We start from the raw sequence: 25665 nt of genomic DNA, 5'->3' as shown, positions 1-25665 counted from the left end.
TAGTGTAGTCGACAAGGAGAGTGGGCCTCACTAAATTCGTCTAGAGGGGAGTACTAAAAAAATGTAATTTAAAATAATTATAAAAAATACTTTAGAGCAGACAAAAAGTTAGGAAATGGTATTTTAGTTTATACTACAGGGAAATTTTATACCCTAGCGTCTTTGCCTGGCTTTTTCTCCTTTGCAGCCTACCCCTGTCTTCCTCATCTCCCCCCGGGTCGCAGGTCCGGCACTTCCGGTGAGCCTCCCAGGGCGTCGGAGCGGAAGCGGCGGCAGCGGCTGCTGTGAGCAGAGAGGGTCGGCTGGTTCCCATCCTAACGTTATCTGGGCGAAGCGGCATCTGCGAGGCAGGGGTGTCCACCATGGTGAGCGCGGCCTGGCAGGGGCCGGGAGCTGGGGCTGGCGGCTGGGGCCGGGGGCCGAGGCCGGGTCCGGCGGGGCTAACTGGACCGCCGCGGAGATGCCGAGTCACTCCGGCCGGGCAAGAGCCGGACCCTTGACCGCGAACGGCCTTGGCTCGTCTTCGCTGGTTCCGGGCATAGTTCGACTTTCCTCTCAGTTGGACTTAAACTCCTTCAGGGTGAAAAGGAATCTTCTACGTTTGGGTCCACCCACGGGTCTCACAAGTGCTAGGCACGTAACAGGTTTCCATAACACCAAATTAATTGAAAAGTTGCTGGGGGTGAGGAGTCGAGTCAGGGGCCCCCCAGGGAGAATGCTTGGGGGCCATTCCCATGGAAGGGAACACTCAGCCCTTGCCCCAGTTCCTCCAGCGCGGTACTTCTGGGTCATACCTCCGTTGTAATGATGCCTTTGGCTATTTAAGCGATTCATTAAAGATAACAGTAGTTAGTTTTTGCTGGCGCTTTTTCTGTTACACAGTTTTTAACACCCACCGTCCCTTATTACACCATATCCCATTTAATCCCTACAATGCCGTTGGAGGCAAGGATGATTATTATCATTTTAACCATGAAAAAAACCAAGGTTTAAAGAAGTAGTTTACTCGAGGTCAGAGAAGTGGGGAGTGGAAATTTGAAGCCAAGTCTGGCCGCGAAGCTTAGTCTCATTACCATTGTTCGGCATTGCCTCAATGTCACTTGTTTATTTTAGCAAAAAGAAATAATGGTTATTAGGTTTTATCCGAAGTATGTCATTGTTGAATCATGTTTCCATTCTCAAGTTCATCCACTTAAAGACGTTGAATATCTGAAGAGGTCTAGGCAATATGCTAGGCATTGGGATTATAAAAGAAAGTAGGACTTGGGGTTGGGAGCAGCAGAGAGGGGCAGAAGGTCAGGTATATGGGTGGACTGAAGGCAAATTGTTAAGGGTGTTAAATACTTTGTGGGCATTTTCTGATTTAAGGAGGAATGAAAGCAAAGAGGAAAAATGGCTTAGATGGGGTGGTGTAGTGAAAGGCTTAGGGAAACCCCCACTGCTCTACCTTCACATTTGTTACCCTTCTGGCCAAGACTGCGGAACAGAGTTCTGCTTAAAAAAAGGAGAGACAAAGGCTTGAAAGCTACTATGCTGAAGCTCCCAGGGATTGAAGAGCCATTTGAAATTTTAAGCAAGAACATGCTGTGTTTGTATTGTAGAAGACCGCAGATTCATCTTGCTAATTTTGGAATTGCTGGTAAAGGACCTTATCAGTAGATGGCTTTCCCTCTACTTAATGTATATTTGGAATGAAGTCAAGAAATATTTGTCCATTGTGAGATATTTTTTAAAACTTGTAAAAAATACATAAATTTACCATCTTAACCATTTTTAAGCGTAGATTCTGTAATGTTAAGTATATTCACATTGTTGTATATTGGATGTCCAGAATTTTTTCATCCTTTAAAACTGAAACTCTGTACCCATTAAACAATAATTCCCCCATTTCCCCTCACCTGTTCCCTGCAACCAACATTTTACTTTTTGTCTCTATGAATTTGACAACTCAGGGACCTCATATAAGTGAAATCAAATAGTATTTGTCTTTTTGTGATGGGCTTATTTCACTGAGCATAACGTCCTCAGGGTTCATCCACGTTGTAGGATGTGATAAGATTTTCCTCCCTTTTAAAGGCTGAATAATATTCCTTTGGGTAGACCACATTTTTTTCGCCTTTCATCTGTTGATGGACCCTTGGATTGTTTCCACCTCTTAGCTATTATGAATAGTGCTCTATGAACATTCGAACATCAGACAAATATCTTTTCAAGAGCCTGCTTTCAGTTCTTTTGGATATGTACCCTGTTGTGCAGTTTTACATTGGAGGGGGGTAGGAGGGACATCATGGTAATTGCAATACTTTGAGAAGACTCCAGATTACTGTGTCACAAGTTTTCTAAGCCTCATGTTAAAAGCTGGGATATCACCTTTTTGGTGGCACCATGTCTTGACTTTACTTATTAACATGATGGAGTACCACAGTGTAACATGAGAGCACCTTGGAGGGGCACCAGTCCAAAACCTGGGCAAAGCAGGGAAGGTTCCTGGAACAAGGAAAGGATGGTCATGGAAGCCAGGGGAAGGAATGCAAACACCTCGTGCCTGCTCTTCCTGCTGCTTGGAATGCCATTCCCTGTTTTTTGCTTGGCTCCCTCCTGGCATTCAAGTCTCTGCAGAGTCCCTTCCTGACCACCCATTTAAAATAGCAATCCCAGGTGCCTGGGTGGCTCAATTAGTTAAGCATCTGCCTTCAATTCAGGTCTGAGTCCCACGTTGGGCTCCCTGCTCCACGGGGAGTCTGCTCCTCCCTGTCCCTCTGCCCCTCCCCTGGCTTGTGCTCTGCTCTCTCTCTCTCGCTTACTCTTCTCTCAAATCAGTAAATAAAATCTTAAAAAATAAATAAAACAGCATTCCCAGGAGCTCTCTGTCCCTTACCCTGTGTTGTCCTCAGAGCATTTATCAGCACCAGACATGCAGCTATTTTCTCTTATTTGTTTCCTTTGTCTTGAATGTCAGCTCCTCCGAGGCAGATGTTGCACCTGTTACTGAGCAAACATCCTAGAGTGATGTTTTGCCAGTGCTTAGATCAGAGCCTAGCAGATAGTGGGCACTCAATAGTTTGTTTTTGTTTTTTTAATTAATGAGAAGAGGGAAAGTGTTCCAGTTGGAGCAACCAGGTGTGGCAGGTGTAGGAGATTGCAGGGCCATCAGTAACAAGTCCCTGAGGTATGTGTGAGGTCTGGCCTGAGTCCTTGGGTGAGGGGCGAGAGACTGAAAGAGGTTAATGACAGGCTTGACGTGGCCAATTGTATATTTTAGTAAGATTGCACCATCTAAAAGCAGTGGAATCTAGACAGGAGGGATGAGACTGGGCAGGGCCGAATGTGTAGAAACAGATCTGAGATTCCCCGAGCTCCCGGGAAGTGCTTCGGGCAGATTGCTCTGCTCTATCAGGATTTCAGTGCATCTTGTTCTTCCAGGACATTCAGCAGCATTAACTGCCCTGACTTGTTTGGGCTTTCAACGTGAAGAAATGGACCTTTGTTCTGTACTAACTCCAGCATCTCTTTCCTTCCTTGTAGTTCTCCTTCAACATGTTCGACCACCCAATTCCCCGGGTCTTCCAGAACCGCTTCTCCACACAGTACCGCTGCTTCTCCGTGTCCATGCTCGCAGGGCCTAATGACAGGTCAGATGTGGAGAAAGGAGGGAAGAGTATGTGCTCGTTTTTATTTTGAATAGTAACCTTTCCTGCCCTCAGCCTGCAGTGCTTATAGTCTTCAGTAGCCCTTGTTTTGCATGTGTAACCAGAAGCTAGTTACAGTGAAAATCTTACTTGCCCTAGACTTGCTAAGGGGGTCTGGGGGTGGGAGGGAGAGTCCTAATTATGATTAGATTTATGGCTAATAGCCATTTGGTTCCCCACAGTGAATTACAGCAAGTAAAATTCCTTATGAAAGATCATTATGAAATTCTGGCTACCTCACAAGTATCATTTCGTATGTTTTAAAGATACGACAGAAACTAAACTTTGGCTTTTGTTCTGCCTTTTTAATTTTATTTTCTTAATGTTTCTTAAATATTCTTTCCATAGTAATTATGCCGCCCTCGGCCCTCGATCAACTCAGTAAGTATTTTCTCCATGACTAGGGAACTGAGGTCATTTAAGTATGGACATCAGAAACTTGGCACATGCTCTTCAGTATGTTCGGACATAGGCAACCTTCATCATGTCTGGTTGGGAATTGTCCTTGGAGGATGTGTCCTGGACTGGAGGGCTGGGCCTGCAGATGCCCTGGTGAGGTGGTGGCTGGCGGTGGCCAGCTGTCCAGGCTGGGGCCAGCAAGTACTCAGCTCTAGGTCCCTCCCCTATGAAGGGGGTTCTGCTCTTCTGAATCCCCACCCCCTGCACACATATACACCTTATTCAGATCCCATCAGGACTAAAGGAAAGTTCGAGCACCAATGCTTTTCACCCTGCTGGGGCATCACCCTGATGCTACTGGCTGGGTTCACTAGGTTTTCTCCTAAAGGAGGCAGTGGACTCCAAGGAGGATTCTATGCAGCAGGCTTCTCATCTCTTCCCCAAACATGTTTCCTCAGCTCCAGGCCCTGTCTGCCCCATTGCATTGAAAAGCATATCAAAAACTGAGCTGTTGTCTTCTGCCCCAGAAGCTGCCTCTCTCATCAGGTCCTTTCTCTTATAGCAGGAGCCAGAAAGTCCCATGGGTTGTGAGAGCAGCCATACTTCCTCTTTCCTCGAGCCTTCATCCCATGAGAACAACCCATGGAGACCTCATGCCCCCAGCCACAGGCACAGTCAGTTCCTTTCGAGATTCAGTGGTGTTTCTGGTGTGAGTTCCTCCTATCTGAGGCAGGAGACGTGGCGGCCACTGGAGGGCGGGTCCACACTCAGTGTCTGGTACATGTGGGGCAGCACCATAGGGAAGGGGTGTGGGTCTGGTATCATTCCAGCTTGGGCTTTGCACCTGGCCTGGCCTGGCTATAGACTAGTGACTTGGCCTCTGAACTTCAGTGTCCTCATCTTTAAACAGGGAAACACAGCACCCATCCATCAAAGCTGCTATGTGGCAGGAGTACCTCCTCCTAGATGGTGCCCTGTGGTATGTGTGTAAATAGCCCAAGGCCATGTGACACCAGTCAAGGCAGGAGGTGGCCTTCAGCCAGCAGGGCTAAACCAGTGCCAGCAGCAGCAGTGGCCACACCTGGTAGAGGCCTGCAATTCTAGCCTCTGCACAGCCAGTGGGTTAACAGACCCATGGGGTTCATAGCCCCATCATAGAGGAGGAGACAAGCCCCCCGCCCCAGAGAGCCTGCCTTTCCATTTGAGCTGACCCAGGCACTGAGTGCCAGGTGTGACCCTTGGTACAGATGTCTGAGAAGAGACTCGGATTGGGACAGGGGGCTTAGATCACAGTGTTCAAATCTTTTAATAAGTCATGGAAGAAACTTTGTCCAAATGAAATCTTACAGAGAGTCTTAATTTATAAAAGGGTCACTGCTCAGTTTGGAGGAGGTGAGATGGTGCAGAGGGCTCAGGAGCCCCGAGACTCTTCTCTAAATCCGAAAATGCAGTGTGAAAACGAGGAGCACAGGGTTTCTTCCAACCACAAGAATCTTGGATCCTTGGCTGGAGCCTGATCTGCTTTACCCTGACTGACCACCGTTCTGCCTCACGACTCCACAGCTGAGAGATGTGCTGGGGACAGAGGGCCTGGCCTCCAGCATCCAAGTCACCCTTGGCGATGGGGCGAGAACACCCATACCCACTGCTGTCACTTCTGCAGGCTCTTCTCCCCCATTTGTGGCTTCCTGCCCAAGCTTCTTACTGATCTGCATCATCGTAATTTCCAGGAAGATCCCAGGCGGAGTCTGCCATACCTCCTGCCACTGAATGGAGCTTTTGTGGCCATGTCTGCTTAAGCCAACAGGCTAAAGTGAGCTTTGGTGCTTAAGCCTCAGACCTGGGCTGGCAGCCTGGGTTGAATCCCAGCATCGTCACTCCTGGGCTGTGTGATCCTGGGCTTCTCACTGACTGGGCATGTTAGTTCCCCGTAGATAAAAGTCCTTGCCTCAGTGGTCTGGAAAGAGTAAGCGAGAGCCTGGAAAATGGCAAACACTGTTACTTGTCACTGCATCAGTCTGTCCCAGACCCATCCCCCAGGTCCCTGACTCTCTTGGGTCTCCTGCTTCACACTGCCTGCACCTCCCGCCCTCCTGGGTCAGCCTGCCAGTAGTCCTGTTTGCCTGCCTCTGGCTGTCCATGCCACCTGCTCTTGGGACCACTAGAGTGAGGGGGCGTACTGTGTCATGACCTTGCTGAGAGCCCACATTGCTGAATGCTCCCACCCAGCATAGTGTCTGGCCCAGCCTCCCTCTCCTCCTGACCACACTCTCACCCTTTCCCTGTGCCCCAGTTTCACCTGATGGCCAGCCATTCCCAAACTGGCTGAGCTCCCCTTCCTTCCATGCCTTTGTTCAGGCTGCTTCCTCCCTGGCCTTCCCTTCCTGGCTGGCCTGCCCAGGACTGGCATGAATGACTACAGGAATGCTGCCTCCCCCATACCACCCTTCCCACAGCACTGCAACATCTCAGTGCACGTGTTTCTTTTTTCCCCACCTTTCTAACTAGAAACCTTTGCAGGCAGGGATTTTGTCCAGCATGTGGTTGGCAATTAATTATTTATGAATAAATGAGTTAACATACAACCTTTTAAAACTGGGATTTCAGAGAGCCTCAAGTATAAGCCAGTACTGTGTCCCTGGGTCACCAAACATTCCTGAGCTCTGGGCCAAGTGATATGCATGGGGGGCGCATGGGCAGGCACCCAGGGGCCGAAGCACCTCGTGGGTCTGAGGGCCTGCTCTGAGGAGCGGGGCTGTGTGGAGCCATGATGGGCACCCAGGGAGGCTGATTTTCAGAGGAGCGCATTTGGGGAATAGAACTTCTCCCTCACAGCTGTGCCTCAGCCTCTCCCCTTTTTAGGCCGACTCAACATTACGTACCCCATGCTGTTCAAACTGACCAACAAGAACTCGGACCGCATGACGCACTGCGGTGTGCTGGAGTTTGTGGCCGATGAGGGCATCTGCTACCTCCCACACTGGGTGAGTGGGGCCGCGCCGGTCTCGGAGAGTCTGTGGGCCTGTCTCAGGTTTGGGGCCCCATAGAAGGGCAACCCTCAGCGTGTGTCATGGCTACAAGGATGGGATTCAGAACAAGGCTCTGTGTGCTCGGAGGGGTGCCTTTTCTTTGACAGTTGATCAACCGGTAGCCCAGAAACCACAGCCATGCTATTTACCTGCCATCTCCTGGGTAAGGCTTTTGTAAAAATAATAAAGCAGGAGTATTTTTGAAGTGGTCTGAGTACAGGATTTTAGGTTTTAATACATCTGCTCCCCACTTTTACTAATTTCTCCCCAGTTCTGTCACTGTGTGTGCGTGCGAGTGCGCTTAGATGCTTGTCTAGTATGACAGGCACCCCGCGGCAGGCATCCACACACTCCCAGTGGTCCTGGGCAGGGATCTCGATCTAGGCCAGTAGACGAGGCCTCAGGTACTAGAAGAGAGGCCAGCATCTGTTCCAGCTGACTCGCCCTGAAGAAGCCTGGGAGCTCCGGGTGGGATGGAGCCTGCCAAACAGCTAATGGAAGGCACCTGCTCACATACCCGCTGGGGGTGGAAAAGATCCTCAGGCTGGCTGCTGAGTTTTTCCAAAGCACATCACTTCCTTGCCATGGAAACAGACTTTCTCTTGAGCCTGGGTCCTTCCTGAGTACTAGGCCCTTACTCTGGGCCAGCCTCTTCCCCCACCTCACCCATCTCACCTGCTGCCTGGCCTCTCCTATGTTGTTTTCTAGCCTCAGTCCCCCAGGGAGCTCTTACTCGTGCCTCAAAGCCCAGACTCCACTTGCTTCCCTGCTCACTTGCCCTGCTCAGCACCTTATTGTCGTGTGGGTTTACAGGTACCCCTCATGGGTCCAAGGCCTTGTCCTGTTCATCAGATGGAGTGCTGTGGGTGGCTGAAGTGTTGGGCACTGACAACTTCCCAGGGCCGTTCTGGAGCCTCAGAGGCCCTCTGTGACTCTTACAAAGAGGTAAAAGAGGAGATAGTAACCCTGGGGAAAACCATACCTCAAAGGTTCTCTCTCTAGCCCACAGACATTGAGTTTGGGTGGCCCCTTATCCAGGCTCTCAGACCATTTTGGATCAGAAAACTAGTTGGATCCCTTTTGCTGAGAAATAGCATATTCCCTGGGAAGCTTCTTTAGATAACGTGGACCTGCTTCTTTCTGGGCCGGTCTTCCAGCTCTTGACTAGAGTGGGTGGTTGCCTGGGGTTTCCCAGACGCTGCTGCAGAGCCGGCCTGAGGATCTTTTCCACCCCCAGCGGGTTTGTGAGCAGGTGCCTTCCATTAGCTGCTTGGCAGGCTCCATCCCACCCGGAGCTCCCAGGCTTCTTCAGGGCGAGTCAGCTGGAACAGATGCTGGCCTCTCTTCTAGTACTTGAGGCCTCATCTACTGGCCTAGATCGAGATCCCTGCCCAGGACCACTGGGAGTGTGTGGATGCCTGCCACGGGGTGCCTGTCATACTACCTGTGCCCCATGGTGACCAAGGCCCTCCAGGGGCTTGTGCACACAAGGAGTGGACCAGACCTGGAGAAGCCTCCTCCCTGCCCTCGGGCTCTTCCACCAGCCACTTCTCTCCCCAAGTCCTGTCTGAGCCTGAGCCTGCTGATTCAACCACAAGCAGGGGGCCTGGGATCCTGCTTTTCCTCTTCGAGCTGCCAGTGGCTGTGTCCTTCCTCTAGCCATCGGTTACCCTCCGTCTTCTCTGGCAGATTTCCCAAGGAAATCCCTAAGGGACTATGAGCTTGGGCTGCAGCAGACTGACTGCCAGTCCTTAAAGCACTTCCCATGAAACCGTCCCTCTCCAGGGTCACTGAACGTCCCAGTTACCAAGTCCGTTGCCTTTCCATCCTACTCAGCCTGCCTGTAGCATTTGTCGGAGCGACCACCCCAGCCTGGCGAGCACCCTTCAACGAGAGTGTGTGGGGACCTCAACAGGCTAGTCTGTGGGGCCCTGCTCACTCTCTAGCCTTGCTCATGACCTCTGCCCACCTTGGCCCTGGCCTGCCTTCCTCTTACATGCATCTTGTCCTTGGGCTTTTAGAGTCACCTCCTAACTACCCCTGTGGAGCCTCTGTGGTCAGCAGCACTGTTCAATAGTGTCACCTGGGGGAAGTGTTCTTGAAGGGATGTACCTGGGACCAGCTTCAGGGCAGCCCAGTGTGGGATCGGGCCAGGGAGTGGGGCGGTGACTGAGGAGTAGAGGTCAGCTGTGACCTGATCACGGTTAAAGCCAGGGGTGGGTGTATAGAGGCTCACCCGTGCAGTTCTCTCTGCCCTTTTTTTTTTTTTTTTAAGTTTTTGTTTGTTTGTTTTTAGTAATCTACCCCCAGTGTGGGGCTCAAACTTACAACCCCTAGATCCAGAGTCTCATGCCCTACTGACTGAGCCAGGTAGACACCCTCCCTGTTCTGTCTGCTTTTATGTTTGAAGTTCTCTTTAAGAAACTCTGGGGGGGGTGGCGCCTGTGTGGCTCAGTCGTTAAGCGTCTGCCTTTGGCTCAGGTCATGATCCCAGGGTCCTGGGATCAAGCCCTGCATCGGGCTCCCTGCTACGCGGGAAGCCTGCTTCTCCCTCTCCTGCTCCCCCTGCTTGTGTTCCCTCTCTCGCTGTGTCTCTCTCTGTCAAATAAATAAAATCTTTAAAAAAAGAAACTCTTAAGGGGCGCCTGGGTGGCTCAGTCGGTTAGTTGGCTGACTCTTGGTTTCGGCTCAGGTCATGATCTCAGGGTCCTAGGAACAAGCCCCTCGTCAGGCTCCGCGCTCAGCATGCAATCTGCTTGAGATTCTCTCTCCCTCTCCCTTTCCCCTCCCCCTGCTCACACTCACATGAGCGCTCATGCTCGCTCTCTCAAATAAATCTTAAAACAACAACAACAACTCTAAAATAAGAAAAGCAAAAAACCATTCCAAGGTGTGCAGGGTTTCTCATTTCTGGCCCACCCTCCTTGTCTCAGACCCCCGAGTGTCAGCCTTGGTTGTGGTGTCTTGACTTGCTGCACACCAGGTACTCACATGCCTATGTTCTTCTCTCTCCGCCTTGTTCCTCAGCCAGTGTCCACCATGCAGGGTGATTTCATAGAGGTGTGGGGTGTCTTGTCAGTTTTATATGACCCCCTGTAGCAGACCCCTGTGGGGACTTGTCACCACCCTGCGCCTTAGCTATAGGGCCATTCCATGTGAGGTGAGCCCACCTAGTGTCATCATTATCCTGCCTCCATTGCAGCCCTGTTTGCCCCAAGGCCTTGTAAGTTGGGTGTGGGACAGCTCAGAAGTATGGGGGAGGGGGTGAGCTTCCCTGGGGAAACACTGTGCCCCTAGGAGACCTGGCACTGCTGGCACCTCACACTTCCAGGTGACCCTCCCAGTGGACCATCTTTTCTCAGAGGCTGGCAGAGACACTCACATTGCCAGCTGCAGCCTCCCGGTAGCACCCCAAGGCTTTCCTTTCATGTCTTTGACTTGTTTGCTGGCTTGCTTTTTCCTCCTTCCTGACATCAAATCACTTGGGGACCTCATCTCAGGTTCCTCTTCCAGGGACCCAAGGAAGAGGACATCTGAATGTTGGACCTGGGCCTGCCGAGTGTGTGGTTAGATGGCGCTCAACGCTGGCCACTTAATTTCCAGGAGCCTCATGTAGCCTTTTTCTTCCTTTAGATGATGCAGAATTTGCTGTTGGAAGAAGGGGGCTTGGTTCAGGTGGAGAGTGTCAACCTTCAAGTGGCCACGTACTCCAAATTCCAGCCTCAGAGCCCTGACTTCCTGGACATCACCAACCCCAAAGCAGTGTATCCTTTTGAGATAAGAAGGGTTCTTTGGACAAAGGAGAGGTGTGCCGGTAGTCTGTAAACTACCGAGCTCTTTGTTGAGCATGTGCCTACTTTGAGGACCACACATTGGTTTGTGATTGAAGTAGTGAATGGAGAAGAATGGCGTTTGGCCAGCACGTCCACCCCAGCGTGGCCCTGGACAAACACCCTGGGCACTCTATGGGACGCTTCTGGATGCTCTCCAGGCACTTCCTCGAGGGCAAAATGGAACCCTTCCTCCAGGTGGATTGGGGCACCTGGCACAAAGCTCAGTGTGTTCTGGTGGAAAGAGGCTGGCTGGTCTCCCTCTGGACCCTACCCCAGTGGGCCCCTGGTGCCCCAGCTCAGCCATGAGCACTACTCAGCCTCACCTTTTACCCAGGGTTAGCGCTTTGCACTCCAAACCAGTGGGGAGCATTGACAGAGTACATTTTCTGTCAGCAACAGCGAAGAAAAGATTTTAGGTTTTAGTGGGTTTTGATATGTTCTCTGAATGTAAGCCAGACATGTGTGTTGATAATTTAAGGAGTAACTGGTGTGGGCAAGGAGAATGTTGTGTGTGGTCTGTGGTCTAGACCTCTGGCTTGGAGGCCCCAGCTTGGCTTGTTCAGATCGTGTTACAGAGTGGTCACTCCACCGCCTGTTTTTAAAAGGCTTGAAAAAAAAACAATTGAACAATACAGATAGGTAGACAGTTAAAAACAAAACAGAAAAAACCCTGCTTCCACCCCCCTCTGGTTGCACACCCCTGTCCCCACCCCAAACCAGGGAGCAAGCTTGCTGCCGGCCATGTCCTGGATGTGGGTGGGCTGTGTTGAGTCTTTTGCTGACCATGTCTGTGGACAAGCCTGTTGAGTCCCCTATGACTGGGCCCTGGACACAGTGGGCGTCTGGGGAGCTGTGCTCATGGCTCTCATTGTTGGATGCTTCCCATCTTACAGGCAGGATGACATCCTCTGGCAAGATCTGCTTGCCCGGTGCCTCAGAGCTCTGCCTTGGAGGTGCTTGTCTGGCTGGCAGTGCCCAGGGGTGTCTGCCTCCATGACTGCAGCCCCTTCTGGTCTTTCTCTGGATTTTCATGTGTGTTGTGGTACAGACTTACCAGATTGTTTTCAGAGGCTGTTTCTATAGGCATGGTTAACTTTTTAGCCCGTGGAGAAAGAGTGTCCCTTTTGTCAGCTGAGAGGCAGTCTGGTGCTCCCGAGTCTGGCTGACAGGATAGAGGAGGTCTTAGTAAAGCCAGACTCAGCACAGCAGGGAGAAGGGGGAGCACGCAGGGCTGTGAGGCAGAAGCCGGCTCCACCCGCAGAGGCCGCGTGGGCTGGCTCTGACAGCTCAGCGCCTCTCGCCTCGAAGGGCCACTGGAGGAGTTAAGGGAGGGCACCCCAACAGCCGGGCATTTTATGCAAGGGGACAAAGACAGTATGCACAGAATACCCTTTTCACAAAGCTTTTCTCATCTCGGAAGGCTGTCTGAGTAAGACACAGGGTATGAGTAAGAGAAGGGATCCTAGACAGGCTGAGTCTTGCACCCTCAGACTCTGAGAGCCTCACCTGCTATGCCGTGTCCCGTTGCTGGGTTCTGGAGCCACGTTGTATGTTTGACCGTTCTATTTAAAATAATTCTCTGAGTTGATGAGGATGATGTGGTTAAAATCTTCCATGTGATTAGGCATTACTCCCTCGCCTGGGCATTTGGGTTATTCAGTTTTTAAGAAGTTACTATTTACTATTAGAAAAAAAGTTTACAGGTTCCTTTTTCCTTTTTAATTTTTATTTTTTTAGTTTTTCTTTTGAAACATACCCCTAAAGTTGGGTTACCACCCAAAAGATAGAAACAACAAAAGTGTCAAAGAGAACATCTTTGATTTTTGAGGGGGCCTATTTATCATTCACTCAGTCTTTTTTTCTTCTGTGCTTCCATGGGATTTTTAAGATCATCTTGTTCAGGTGTAGTTTACATACAATAAAATGCACGGTTTGATGAGTTGGCAAATGTGAACACCCGTGTAACCAGAACATTTCCATCTTTCCGAAAGATCCTCTGTGGCCTTGCCTGCCCGTCCTCACCTGACCTCCAGCCCTAGGAGCCTCCCCGTGCCTCCCAGCCCTCAGAGAGCTACCTTTCTTGAGGGAACACTTTGTGGCGGGTTCTTTCCCTCAGCGGCGTTTGCGAGATTCATCCATGCTATGGGTTTACCCTTCCATAATTATTGCTTAGTATCATCCCACTGTGTCAAAGTCGTGTGTTTTAGCACCAGCTTGGTACATGTCTGTCTGGTGTACTTTATGACGGAGGTGATCTAAACCCGTCATGGAACTTGTTTCAGATTTAAGGTACCCATGTTTCCATGTTGCCTTGACAGTGTGTGTCTGCAGATTAGAAAACGCCTTGAGAAACTTTGCCTGTCTGACCACGGGGGATGTGATTGCCATCAACTACAATGAGAAGGTGAGCGTTTCCACCATGGGGCCAGCAGTGTGAGTGTCTCCATTCTGGGGTTTGAATGGGGGTTCTTTTTAGGCAGGGTATGCCTAGCTTTTATCATGATGGCTGCCTACTGTTTGCTTGCTTTTTTAAGTCTCCGTGGATTCGTGTTTAGAGTCGTATAGTAATTCATTCAGCAACTGTGTGTGGAGAATTGATTGATTGCATTTACAGGTGCATGAGCTTAACATTATTAATCATATGTCTGTATCCCATGATGCCAAGGGTGCCGATTGTGCCTCTGTCAGGAAGCTCTCCACTGTACCTGTAATCTGAGCTAATCCCTTTGCTGGTCTGTGGGGACACAGAAACAAAGCAGCCTGGGTCCTCGTCCTTGTGATTCCCTTGGACAGGCCCTTGAGGAGCTGGCCCTACAACATGCTCCAAGTGCTGTGGGGCTCAGGGAGAGCAGAGCCTGGCTCTGCCGAGGGACGGTGTCGCCTGCGGTCACATGCCCTCTCCTCATGGGAGCACATGTCCTCTTCCTCCTGTTTTCTTCAGCTCTGGTTTTCCCTTAGTAGCTCCTCTGGACATGAGTCTTTCGGGTCTGAACGCCATATATGTTCATCTGTGATTCAATGCTTGCCCAGCTGTCTGGATCTAGACAATTTAGCTGTAAGCTAACGTCATCTCTCACCCTCCCATTTCTCATTCATGTCCTGTTTAAGTGACCCAAATTCAAGACATTATCCACGTCCCCGTTATCTGTGGCAAGAAGCTGAGGAAAGATGTTATAGATGGCAAGCCAGCTGATAACCCATCCTGCCACAGGCATGGAGCACAGCCACGTGGATACCCTCACCCACTGTGACAGTGGATGGTGACCCTCGTGGAGCTGCCACTAGAGCAGACCTCCTGGTGCTCAGGAGTGACCACAGCCCCTGCCCGGCTTTCCCTGAGCCAGCTCCCTGCTCCTTCACACACTCTCCCATCCCATCGGGGACTCGGGCGCTCACAACTGAGAAGAGGTGCCTGTGGTTCAGCCAGTTGCTCCTTCCATGTCAATGTAGGGATCCAGTGTGTTCTTTGAGTTTCCTTCTGTTTGAGGCATCTGTTGCTGAGAATCCTTATTTGTCATTCTGTGGGTTTTGAATCACACTTTTATATTTTCTCCTCAACTAAGAAGTAATCTTGTTCCCTTTAGCTTTGTGGGGGACATTTTAGGTACTCTCTACCTTAACTGAATACTTGAGACTTTCATAATTATGGGCCGCCTTAATGTTAATGTTCTTAATATTAAGTGAGTAATGCTAAATACAATCCAAATTGATGATAAAAGATAATATTGAAATTTTTACACTGAAAGGGAAGGTGAGTTACATAGAATTGAAATGCTTGGACTTCTACTTCTGGAAGTATGGAAGGCTAGGTACTCTAAAGGGCCCTTCTCATAAAACCCGATTAATTTTATGATAAAGTCTAGATTATGAATGCATTGTTGGTCTTGCTAAAAACATAGGAGGTTTTAAAGAATCTCTCACAGTGTTGTCCTGCGTGCAAATGACCATGTCAGTGCTTTAGTGGGAGATCTGAACTGGAGGCTTCCACATTAAAGTAAGACCCTTAAAGGAGCTTAAACAGATCCGGAGGTGGATGTTGTCCTCATCCCAGGAGAGGGAACCCAAATACTCTCTGGGAGAAGCAGCCCCAGTTTATTTAAGCCCTCAGGACTGCTGTAGATGGAATAAGCAAACGAATTCATAATAAAACCACCAGACACCCAAGCAGAGACAAGAAAAGCAGACATAGACCCTTAAGGAAATCAGTATTGGCATTTTCGTTGGATTTTTTTTTTTAATTTTGTTTTGTTTTTTTAAGATTTGATTTATTGAGAGAGAGCATGAGCTGGGTGGGGGTGGGGGCCGTGGAAGGGCAGAAGGAGAGGGGGAAGCAGACTCCCCCACTGAGCAGGGAGCCAGACTCAGGGCTTGATCCCAGGACCCTGAGATCATGACCTGAACTGAAGGCAGACGCTTAACCAACTGAGCCACCCAGGGGCCCCAGTATTGGCATTTTCAGATGCAAATATAAAGTAATTATGTATAAAATGTTCAAAAACATTTTTAAAATGGAATCATAAAATTTAGCAATCAGCAAAAGACTACCAAAAATAACTAGGAAGATTTGAAAAACAGTCAAAGAGTTAAATAACAGCTGACAAAGAATTCATGAAATGAAAGCTAAATTTGGAGAAGTACCTTAGAAATCTACACAGAGAATCAAGTTCATGAGCACAGGGGAGACTAGGGTATTGGGGATCCTGAGAAAATCACACATGCTCGGTGAAAATACCAGCAGGAGAGAGCGGAGGAGTTGTGATATTGTGAAGAAACAGTAAGTGAAATTGTTTTAGAGCTGGCCTTCAGCCCACAGTTACAGGGAGTATAGGGTATATCACATAGGGTGAGTTGCAGACACCGAATACCAGATACCGAGAGGTAAGCAGAGAGCAGGTACTTAGAAAGGAACGGCAGCCATTACAGCCCCAAATAGCAGAAAACAGTTGACCCTTGCAGAATATGGGGTTAGGGTCACCCAGCCCTGCACAGTGAAAACTCCGTGTATAACGTCTCACTCCCCAAAACTTCACTATTGTCTACTGTTGACCGGGAGCCTTACCACGAACAGGAACAGCCGATGAACACACATAGTGATGTTATGTCTGTCATAAACTGGGCCGTTGCAGTAGAGTAAGCTGGAGAAAAGAAAATGTTACTAAGAGTCAACAAGCGAGAGAAAATAGACTGTGAAAACTCCCCATGTAAGTGGACCAGTGCAGTTCAAACCTGTGTTGTTCAAGGATCGAGTGTATCTTCAAAGGATGACAGGAACTGTCACCAAAGTTATCTTCATCTTTAGAGAATGCAATCAAAATACTTTCAGATTAGCAAAATCAGAGAGAGTTTATTTACCAATGGAACTTTAAAAGCATGTGCTTCAGGAGTAAGCAGTATCCTAGAAGGAAAGACCAGCATGCCAGAAGGAACAGTGAACAAATAAACTAGCAAATACAAAGTAAATCTTGGTAAACATCGCCACATAAAGCGGTAATAGTATTTAACACGTAAGCCTGAAACGAGGATATCTCAAATATTGGAAAAGAAGAAGTCTAAAGAGTTGTTCAGAATGAAAGTGTTCTCTATTTGCAATCCAGGAAAATGTTCAATCAGTAAAAATAACTGGGAATTCTACGTACATGTTGAGTGTTTAAAGACAGTTTAAAATTACTGTTTTAGATGCAGTGTGACGATACAAAAAACTAAAAAAAAGTCACAGAAGTATTTCTTGTTACCACATGCAACATAGTCTAGTATTTCTGTTGTGCTCCTTCCGTGATTTTTCTTTCCCAGCTCTGGTTATGACACAGTTAGTTTTATGGCCCACTAATCAGTTGTGATCTGCAGTTTGAAAGCACGACTGCAACAAAATGAGAACATGTGGCCCCAGCATTGACAGATACCATGGCAGTGTTGGTGGTGGTGTAGACGGGATGGCAAAACCAGTGGAGCCAGCCCGGATGTTGAGTGGAGAAACTGGGTTACATCCACACAGTGGCATGCATGCCTTGCTGCTTATCTTCTATAAATAATGAGGAAACTTTAGAAAGCAGCCTGGGCACACGAAGCCCTCTCACTTTACTAATGTTTAGGCTTTTTTCCATGGTGGGACTCTCTGGACTATTCTTTACAAAAGCAAGACATACCCTAGGTAAAAAGAACCAAAAACAGTGCAGGAAAAAGCAGATTCCGCCACTTTTAGCTCTTATCCTTCTGGACTTTTCTATGTTTGTTACATACTTGAGATCATCTTGGAACACAGCAGTATAACTGACTTTTTAACTTATTTTCCTGTTGGCTGCATAGTATTCCCCTGCTGACTGTAATTTCTTTATATGTGGACAAATATCACTCGTTTAACCAATCTATTGGTGGATATTTTGAGCACGCACTATTATTAGCAATGTTGGAGAGAGCCTTCTCAGAATTTTCTCTTTGGGTGTTTAGCTAATTATTTACTTAGAATAAATTCTTAGAAGTGAACTTCCTGGGATAAAGGTTGTGTCTTTTGCAATTTGATATATAACTACCCTGTCTGATTTGAACTGCTTATAGGGAACAGCCTCTGTTGAGTGCTGGGCAGGCATCAAAGCAGCCAAACCCCGCAAAAGGCAGCCCCCTTGTCACAGCAAGAGGTGTGGCTGGGGGACGGTGTCCGGGAGGTGAACAGTATGTCTGCAGGAGCTAGGTAGGGAGCCGCAGTCACATGAGTGGTGACAGCCCCCGATGCTGCCACGAAACCGTGCAGCTGATGTTTGTGGTTTTCCCACAGATCTATGAACTACGGGTGATGGAGACGAAGCCTGATAAGGCCGTGTCCATCATTGAGTGTGACATGAATGTGAGTACCTCTGCTGCTTACAGTGTGCTTGGGCCGGGGGTAGAGGGGCAGTTGATGACCCCTGTAAGCCATTGCCCCGCCAGGGTGTCATGCAGCCCCTAGGACTGTGTGGGTGAGAAAGGAGGAAGGTGATGCCAGAACGCTGTGAGGAGGCTGCTGACCTGGTGACCCATCTCCAGCCAAGAGGTGGCACAGTTAGTTGTAGCCGATTCTGAGGTGGCTGCACTCACCAGCATTGCAGACAGGCCACAGCGTGGATATTCTGGAAAGCTAAGGAAGCTTACTCAGCTCCTTTGTAGGAAGCAACTACTGGTACCCACAGCAGCCTGGTGGTGGGTCTCCAGGGAATGCTGCTGAGCAAGAGGGGCCAATCCCAAAAGGTTATATTCTGTCTGGTTCCATTTGTTACTACATTCTTGAAATCGGCGAGACTTTAGTGGAAGACAGGATAGTGGTCACCAGGAGTTAGGAGAAGGCCAGAAGAGAGGCAGGTGTGGTTGTAACAGGACAACTCAAGGGGTCCCTTTGAGGTTGGAACAGTCCAGTATCTCGACTGTGGGGGTGGAGACATTGACCTATACTCATGATAAAATTGTGAGAACTTAACTGGGAAATCTGAATAGGAGGGCGGGATGGTGCCGCTGTTGCTATCCTGATGGTGATACTCTGTAATTTTATAAAATGTTACCATTGGGAAAACTGGGCCAAGTATACAGGGGCAGCTTTCTGTTGCATTTTTTGCAACCACGTATGAACCTAATGGTTGTGTCAAGTCAAAACAGAAAAGCTAAGGAAGTCTAAGTACATCCCAAAATTGTACTGTTCCTCTTGGAACCACAGGTGGACTTCGATGCCCCCCTGGGCTATAAGGAGCCTGAAAGACAAGTCCAGCATGAGGAGTCCGCCGTAAGTTTGTCCAGCATCCCTCCGCAGCCCCATGCTGTTTGCCCTCTTCAGTAATGGGGCTTCTGTGGGAGGGTGTCCTGCATGTGTCGTGGCAGAGGACACGTCGAGATTGGCCTCTGCTGATGCTGACACGGCCACGTGCCTTGCTCCCGGGGGCACAGTGTGTCCCAGCTGTTGGGGGCGCAGGGAAAGCAGTAGCAATGAGAGGCCTAAGAGAAAAGCTGGGGTGTCCCTGCTGAGAGGCTCATCACCGTTTTTCTGTCCCCATCAGGAGGGCGAAGCTGACCACAGTGGCTATGCTGGAGAGCTGGGCTTCCGTGTGAGTACCAGGCCACAGTTTTACTTTCTGTGCTCCCGCCGTGCCATCTGGGGGCCTCTGCAGGGATTGGGCCTGCGGTTTTTGTGCACGCACGTATCTGGCACTTTTCTCAGTTACATGGTCCTTTACATCCACTTTCTCCTGGAATCCTCCAAATAATTCTATAAGGCAGGATTCAATTTTTCTTCTTTTTTTGAAAATTTCTAACCTACCAAAAAGTTAAAATAGGACACGCGTGTACCCTTCTTTTAGATTTACCAGATGTGAGCACATTTGCTTTATCTCTGAGAATGTGACTCTTTGAAAGGAAGTTGCAGCGTGACCTCCCAGCACTGTGGCCCGCCAGCCTCCCTGGGAAGCAGGTGGAGATGTCCAGGGTGTTGGCACCAGGGTGCTGGGAGGCAGCAGAGGAGTCAGGACTGGAAAGTGGAGCTGAGCTGTGTGGGGCAGCTGCAACAGAGGCCTTAGCCCACCCCGGGGTGTGGGGGGGGGCAAGCTGGGTGGCCCTGCAGAGGCTGGGGCCAGAACTTTCAACCTATCCTTAGCTACTGGCTGCCCTTGTAGGGTGGCTTTGTTTGGGCCAGGAGGTTCCTTTCATCTCACAGCAGTCTCCTGAGGGGCTCGGCGGAAAGTTCTTGGCTGTCTGTACACCAGCAGCTGGGGAGTGAGGGCTTCAGTCCTTAAGGGTTCTGAGCAGCACCTCCCACACACATCCTGGCAGCAGTCTCTGGCCACAGGGCACATGTGTGCTCACTAGTTCTTGCGCACTCTGCTGCTCCCTCATCCAGGCCTTCTCCGGCTCCGGGAATAGACTGGACGGGAAGAAGAAAGGTGTAGAACCCAGCCCGTCCCCAATCAAGCCTGGAGACATTAAAAGGTGGGTCTGCTCTGGCTCTGCTTCCACCCTGATGCTTTGTCATCCTCCAGGGAGGCTCTGTGCCAGATTCCTGGGGTGGGTCTACCTCACTCGAGCTCCAGAGGCAAAGCCTGGACCAAGGAGGCTGGCGGTGTGGATGGATGGCCCCTGCCTGCTCTCCTCAGTGGGCTGGAGCACCACCAAAGCCCATGTTTCCCGGTGGGGGTTGAGGGGGGAGGATATTGGTGCCCTGCCTCATCCGCCAAGCCTCTCCCACTGCAGTCCAGCCTCCGCCTGCCTCCAAGTGGTACCTGATCAGCTTCCTCTCCTGTTTCAGATCTTTCTGGTTCCTGTTTAGTCATCTTTCCATTTTCCTGTTTTGTGACTTCTAATAATTGATCAAGTCCCATTATGTCAACTTTTCTCAAACAGGAGGCCGGAGCTGCCTTACTTAATGTGTTTTTGTCATTTGGCTCAAGGACTATCAGAGCACGTTCCTACTCTGGTGGCCGTCATTGAGGTGGTGGGGATGAGATATGTCACCTGTCTACTGTGTGTGTTAGAGCAAAAGGAGAATGCTGGAAGTGTGGTGTTATTTTTGTTTAAGATTTTATTTATTTATTTGAGAGAGAGAGAACATGAGCAGGGGGGAGAGAGAGAAGCAGGCTTCCCGCTGAACAGGGATCCTGACGTGGGGCTCGATCCCAGGACTCTGGGATCATGACCTGAGCTAAAGGCAGACGCCCAACCGACTGAGCTAGCCAGGTACCCCTGGAAGTGTGATTTTTACCCAGTCTTGAGAGAGTGTAAAGAGTTTAGTGAGAATGTAGCCCTTGCAGGGTCTATGAGGCTAGAGGACAGAGATGGTGAGGGCCCCCCAAGCCTCCAGGTGGCCCCTCACTGCAGGCCAGGCACCAGGTCTACAGGCCTCTGCCCCAGTTGCCTTCTGATTACTTCAGGAAGGATGCTGGGGAACACCAGAGGGCTGGCCCAAGGCCAGAATGGGTACAGTGGTATACCCTAGAGTGAGTCGCCAGGATGACGCTTGTCTGCTCTGCTTGCTTTTCTCTTGATTGCCAGGAATGAACTTAAATGCTTTTCTCCTGCAACTAACGTTTTTCTTCCTCTCTTTCCTTCACAGAGGAATTCCCAATTATGAATTTAAACTTGGTAAGATCACTTTCATCAGAAATTCACGTCCACTGGTCAAAAAGGTTGAAGAGGTGAGTTTATTTCACTGGTAAGGAGAAGTGTTGTTTGTTAGTGATGACTTTCCATTCTGAATGAGGGCGTTTCTGTCCTATTTCCCCCCATGCCTGGGGCGCTCCTCTCCCTGGTACCCTGATTATCCTGCTGAGGCTGTGTGGGGTGTGTGCAGGCCATAGCTCTGGTGTCACCTGGTAGTGGTGATCAGCACCTTACCAGCTCACAGAGCCCTGACCCAAGTGCCAGGCCCCATGTTGGTGCTTTATACTTAACTATTTAATGCCCAGCCAGTCCCTTGCGGTGGCTGCTGTGATTGTCTGCATTTTACAGATTTGAGTGTGAAGATGTGTGGAGGCGAGGGCACCCAGGGTGCAGGGGTAAGCTCCTGACCAATACATGGCCACCTTTGTGCCACCACCCTCTAGAAGTGGCCTCCACTGAGACCTGAGGGGGAAGGGCCTCCCCCGGCCCAGGAGTTCCCCTGTAACAGGAAGGGAAGGCTGCAGGTGGGGGCAGGTGTTGGCAAAGGGTAGGTTCCCACCTTGTGGGCACTTCTTCCAAGTGTTAGAAACCAGCTCAGAAAACCCAGCACACCCTACTGCAGATCGCCCACCCCACCTGGCAGCCATGGCCATTGTGCTGTGTATTTCTAGAACACCAACACTTTAGACCCACCGCTCTCTTGGTTTCTTTTCTCAAAGACTCAGTCTCTTGGGGACCTAGAGTAGGCTAGAAGGCAGATGTTCTGTGAGCACATTCAGGATAGACTGCTAGCTAGGACCAGTTACTGGCTAGCTCCTGGCTGCAGGGCCATCATCAGCCTCTTGACCACTGAACTCTTCCCCTCTACCTGTGCGGTGGTTGGGGAACTTCCAGGCTTGGAGGAACAAGTGTGGTTCCCGATGAGACCTCAGCCTCTGATTCCTCCTTGAGTGCCTTTCCAGGCCTTTGCCAGCTACAGGCTGGGGCTTGCTGCCTTGGGCCTAGAGGCCTCAGCAGGGGCTTCCTCCAGGCTGACTTGTGACCTGAGTACTGGAGAGGGAGGGCGAGGCTGGCAGGCATAGCTGGAGCTGTTTAATCCATAAGTATTCAAGAAGAAATGCATGGCTAACGATGGGATTGAGGGCACATGCTTAGCTCCACCCCATCCTAAACCCCCATAAAGCTGTGGCACAAGGTAATAAGGTAATAAAGACATTGACGAGAAGAGGAGGCAACTGCTACAAAACTTTGAAAGCCCCAGAACAGAAGGACAAGTGGTAACAGACCGCATAGGCCGTGGGAAGCTGCATCCTGAGCTGCCTGTGGTTTAGATAGTAGAGCTCTGAAAGGCACCTCTGGAAATGGGGGGCTAAAGATGGAATGTGTGTCACAAAGAACTTAGAACCACAGCACCGCCCCTGCCCCCTCCCCGGCCCCGTTGGGGCTGTGCCTACCTGACCCCAGAAAAAGCTGGTGGCTCGTCTTCTGGAAGAGGCATCATGGCAGGTCCCTAGACTGGGGCCATCAGCAGAGTGGATAGCAGGACTGAACTAAAAGAGAGAATGAGTGACAGTTTGCATCCTGAATGTTGTCGCCCTTGGTGTCTTTCCCTTGCTTGGCTCCCACACTGGCTGCCAGGGTTGCTCACTGCAGTTGGAGGAGCTTTCTCTGGACAGTCTGGCGAGCCCTGAGGAATGTCCTAGACAGCTCACCCCAGTGTGGAGACTGGAGTCAGAAAGTTTCTACTTTCTGAAGAGTTCTGAAAAGAGATTAGAGAAACCAAAGGGTCAGGAACCATCAGGGAAATAATTTCCCCAAATGGAAAGGCATGAGTTTGCAGCCAAGAGGGCCCCCTGAGCATCCAGCACCATGAATGAAAACAGCCCCCTATCAAGGCAAAGATCCTAAAGCTTCCAGAAGGAGGAAAGAGGTTATGCCCAGATTAAGAATGGCATCATCTTAGCGCAAGACACAGGAAGCTAGGAGATAATGGAGCAGCGTCTCTAAAATTCTGAGAGGAAACTTTCACAAAAAATTCTGTACCCAGCTCTTATGGGCTGAATTGTGTTCCCCCAAATCCTTTGTTGAAGCTTTAACCCCCAGCACCTCAGGATGTGACTGTATTTGGAGGTAAGGCCTTTACAGAGGTGATTAAGTTAAAATGAGGCCAGTAGGGTGGCCCCTAATCCAGTCTGACTCTTCCTATAAGAAGAGGAAAATTGGATGTACAGAGGAAAGACCATGCGAGCACATCACAAGAAGGCAGCCATCTGCAAGCCAAGGAGCGAGGCCTCAGAAGAAACCAACCCTGTCAGCACCCTGATCTTGGGCTTCCATTCTCCAGAACTATGAGAAACTAAATGTCTGTAGTTTCAGCCGCCCAGTCTATGGTATTTTGTTATGGCAGCCCTAGCATGCTAACAATAGTCAACGTATCAGGGAAATGTGAGAGTAGAAAAAGCGATTTTCAGACATGTAGGATCTCACAAAAGGATATTCCTCAAGCACCCTTTCTCAGGAAGCGTTTGGAGGATGTACCCTACTAAAATGAAGGCATAAAGTAGAAATAAGAAAGCCCTAGATCCAGGAAACAGAGAGGCCTGAAACTATTCGCAGCACCAAGAGGATGGCCAGTCTAAGCAGGGCAGCCTAAAGGCCCTACAAGATACACCTTCAAGCAGACAAAACCAGCAGGATGCCTGCTGTGATTGAATGTGTGCAGAAGAGAGAAGCCAGACACAGGGACAGCAGGACAAAGCGAAGGCTCTGCAGGAAAGGAAGACTGAATGGCTCAGCTATGACTCAAATGTACATGGTCGCCACCACATAAGCCCTGTACAGGCCCCCGCCAGCAATACACTCCTGTGTGGGGTGGGGAGGGGCAGGGGCAGGTGCAGGGCTATGTATCAGGGAGTGTGAAATCCTCTTCTTCCATAGAGAATGCCTCCAACTGACTAGCAATACAAGCTCATTAAAGATACCTGCTGTTTTCAGTTGAGAAAAAACAGGCCCTCTTTCTGTTGGTGGGAAAATAGCTTGATAGAATGTTTCTGAGGGCTGGTTAGTGACCATAACATTAAAAGCCTTAAAAATATGTGCAATCCTAAAAAAAAAACACCAAAAATAAAAACAATTTAAGTGTGCAATCCTTTTATGGTAGAATAACACTTCTAAGAAAAAGATCAGAGTTGTGTGCAAACACATTAAGCTGCTCACCACAGCAGCTTAAAATATCACAAACCTGGAAGTAACGTCCAATGGTGGAAGATTGCCTCTCCCAATGACGGAATTCTCTGTAGCCTTTAGAGTGTACTAGAAAAGAAATTCATCGACTTGAGACTCAGGAAGTATGAGAAAAATTTACATAAGCATATATAGTAAAGTGGGTGGAAATATTTTTGGGTGGTGGAGTTATAGATGATTTTTCTTTTGGAGGTGTATTTTATATTTTTTACATTTTGAAAACGTGATACTTCTGCAAAAGGATGTACATTCAATCTGAGAATAAAGGCTGTGGTAGAGGCATAGTTGTGATTCTCTGGTTTTGTTTCTCAATTCAATAGATTATGATTTCTATTTCAAAGCCATTTCTTATTATGAATAATGGGGAAGTAAGGTAAATGGGTGGCTGGCACATGAGTCAACAGAATCAAGCATTTATTCTAAGCCTCCAAGGAGTTTCTGAAAATAGTATTTTATCTTCACACTCAGGATGAAGCTGGAGGCAGATTCGTCGCTTTCTCTGGAGAAGGACAGTCGTTGCGTAAAAAGGGAAGAAAGCCATAAGTTGGGACTGTTGGCTGATTGGAAAATAAAATAATCAATTGCAACATAATGGCTTTTAGTTACTGGCTCTGATGGGGATGAGACTGTTGCAGTGGATGCTCTGTCACTTCAGGTTTTGTTTAGAGTTACCTAAGATTTACTGCGTGTGACCTGTAAGTGGAACATTCAGACTTGGTGGATGATTTTGGGAAGGAGAAACCTTACTCTGAGGTCCTGCAGGCATCCTCCTCCTTGCCCCTTCTTGCTTTCAGCCCTTGAGGGGTGCTCCCACTGCCTTAGCCAAAGCAGAGTTCCCTAATTCCTGATAAAAATCAATGGAAGGGATTGAATTGCTCTAACTTGAGGTGTTGTTTCTCTTTTTTTCACTTATTCTTTGTTTTTCCAGGTCGATAGCTTAGAGCGTTACCTTTGGCCTAGAAAAAAGTGGCTTAAATAGAGACATGCTCTATAAATAGTGGTTATCCCATTACTCTGGCTGCAATTTAAGTGTATGAGGAAGGGTGTTTTTATTTTACATATTGATATTTTTTTTCCCAAAAGAACCATTCTTCAGAAGGTGGATTCCTGATCTGAATACATTTCGTCTTGTAATTTGATTTCATATGGAAATAACTTACTCCTTAATGAATCGGTTCTACAGTGAAACAACTTCATGATGAAGCACAAATATGAATATTAGAATAAATAAGTGCTAAAGATACATTTCTCCTTCCCTACCCCCCACTCCCAGTTAATGTATTAAATTATCCAAGGTTCTGCTGGCCTACCTTTTTTATTAGCATTAATTTGGTCTCAGATCACTTTCTATAATGTGAGATCTTT

General features: G+C 48.9%; 1 protein-coding gene across 2 annotated transcripts; it reads left to right on the top strand.

Moving 5' to 3' along the window:
- Positions 1 to 246: 246 nt before the first annotated feature.
- UFD1 (ubiquitin recognition factor in ER associated degradation 1) lies at positions 247 to 24887 on the top strand. 2 transcript variants are annotated; one of them, XM_032398577.1, is made up of 12 exons: positions 247 to 365; positions 3526 to 3632; positions 4038 to 4070; positions 6951 to 7072; positions 10751 to 10881; positions 13282 to 13354; positions 17720 to 17788; positions 18629 to 18694; positions 18966 to 19013; positions 19802 to 19890; positions 21011 to 21092; positions 24769 to 24887. In XM_032398577.1, exons 2-12 carry the CDS (start codon positions 3626 to 3628, stop codon positions 24841 to 24843), a joined length of 795 nt encoding a protein of 264 aa, XP_032254468.1. In that variant the 5' UTR covers positions 247 to 365; positions 3526 to 3625; the 3' UTR covers positions 24844 to 24887. The 2 variants fall into 2 exon arrangements, with proteins under 2 accessions (XP_032254468.1, XP_032254467.1); XM_032398576.1 differs by having other exon boundaries at positions 253 to 365; positions 3526 to 3658.
- The last annotated feature ends 778 nt before the right edge of the window (positions 24888 to 25665 follow it).

This window comes from Phoca vitulina, unplaced genomic scaffold (genome assembly GCF_004348235.1).
Source record: "Phoca vitulina isolate PV1807 unplaced genomic scaffold, GSC_HSeal_1.0 scaffold117, whole genome shotgun sequence".
NCBI classification, from domain to species: domain Eukaryota; kingdom Metazoa; phylum Chordata; class Mammalia; order Carnivora; family Phocidae; genus Phoca; species Phoca vitulina.
Note: the sequence above shows the minus strand (reverse complement) of the source record. Positions and strands in the feature narration are given on the sequence as shown.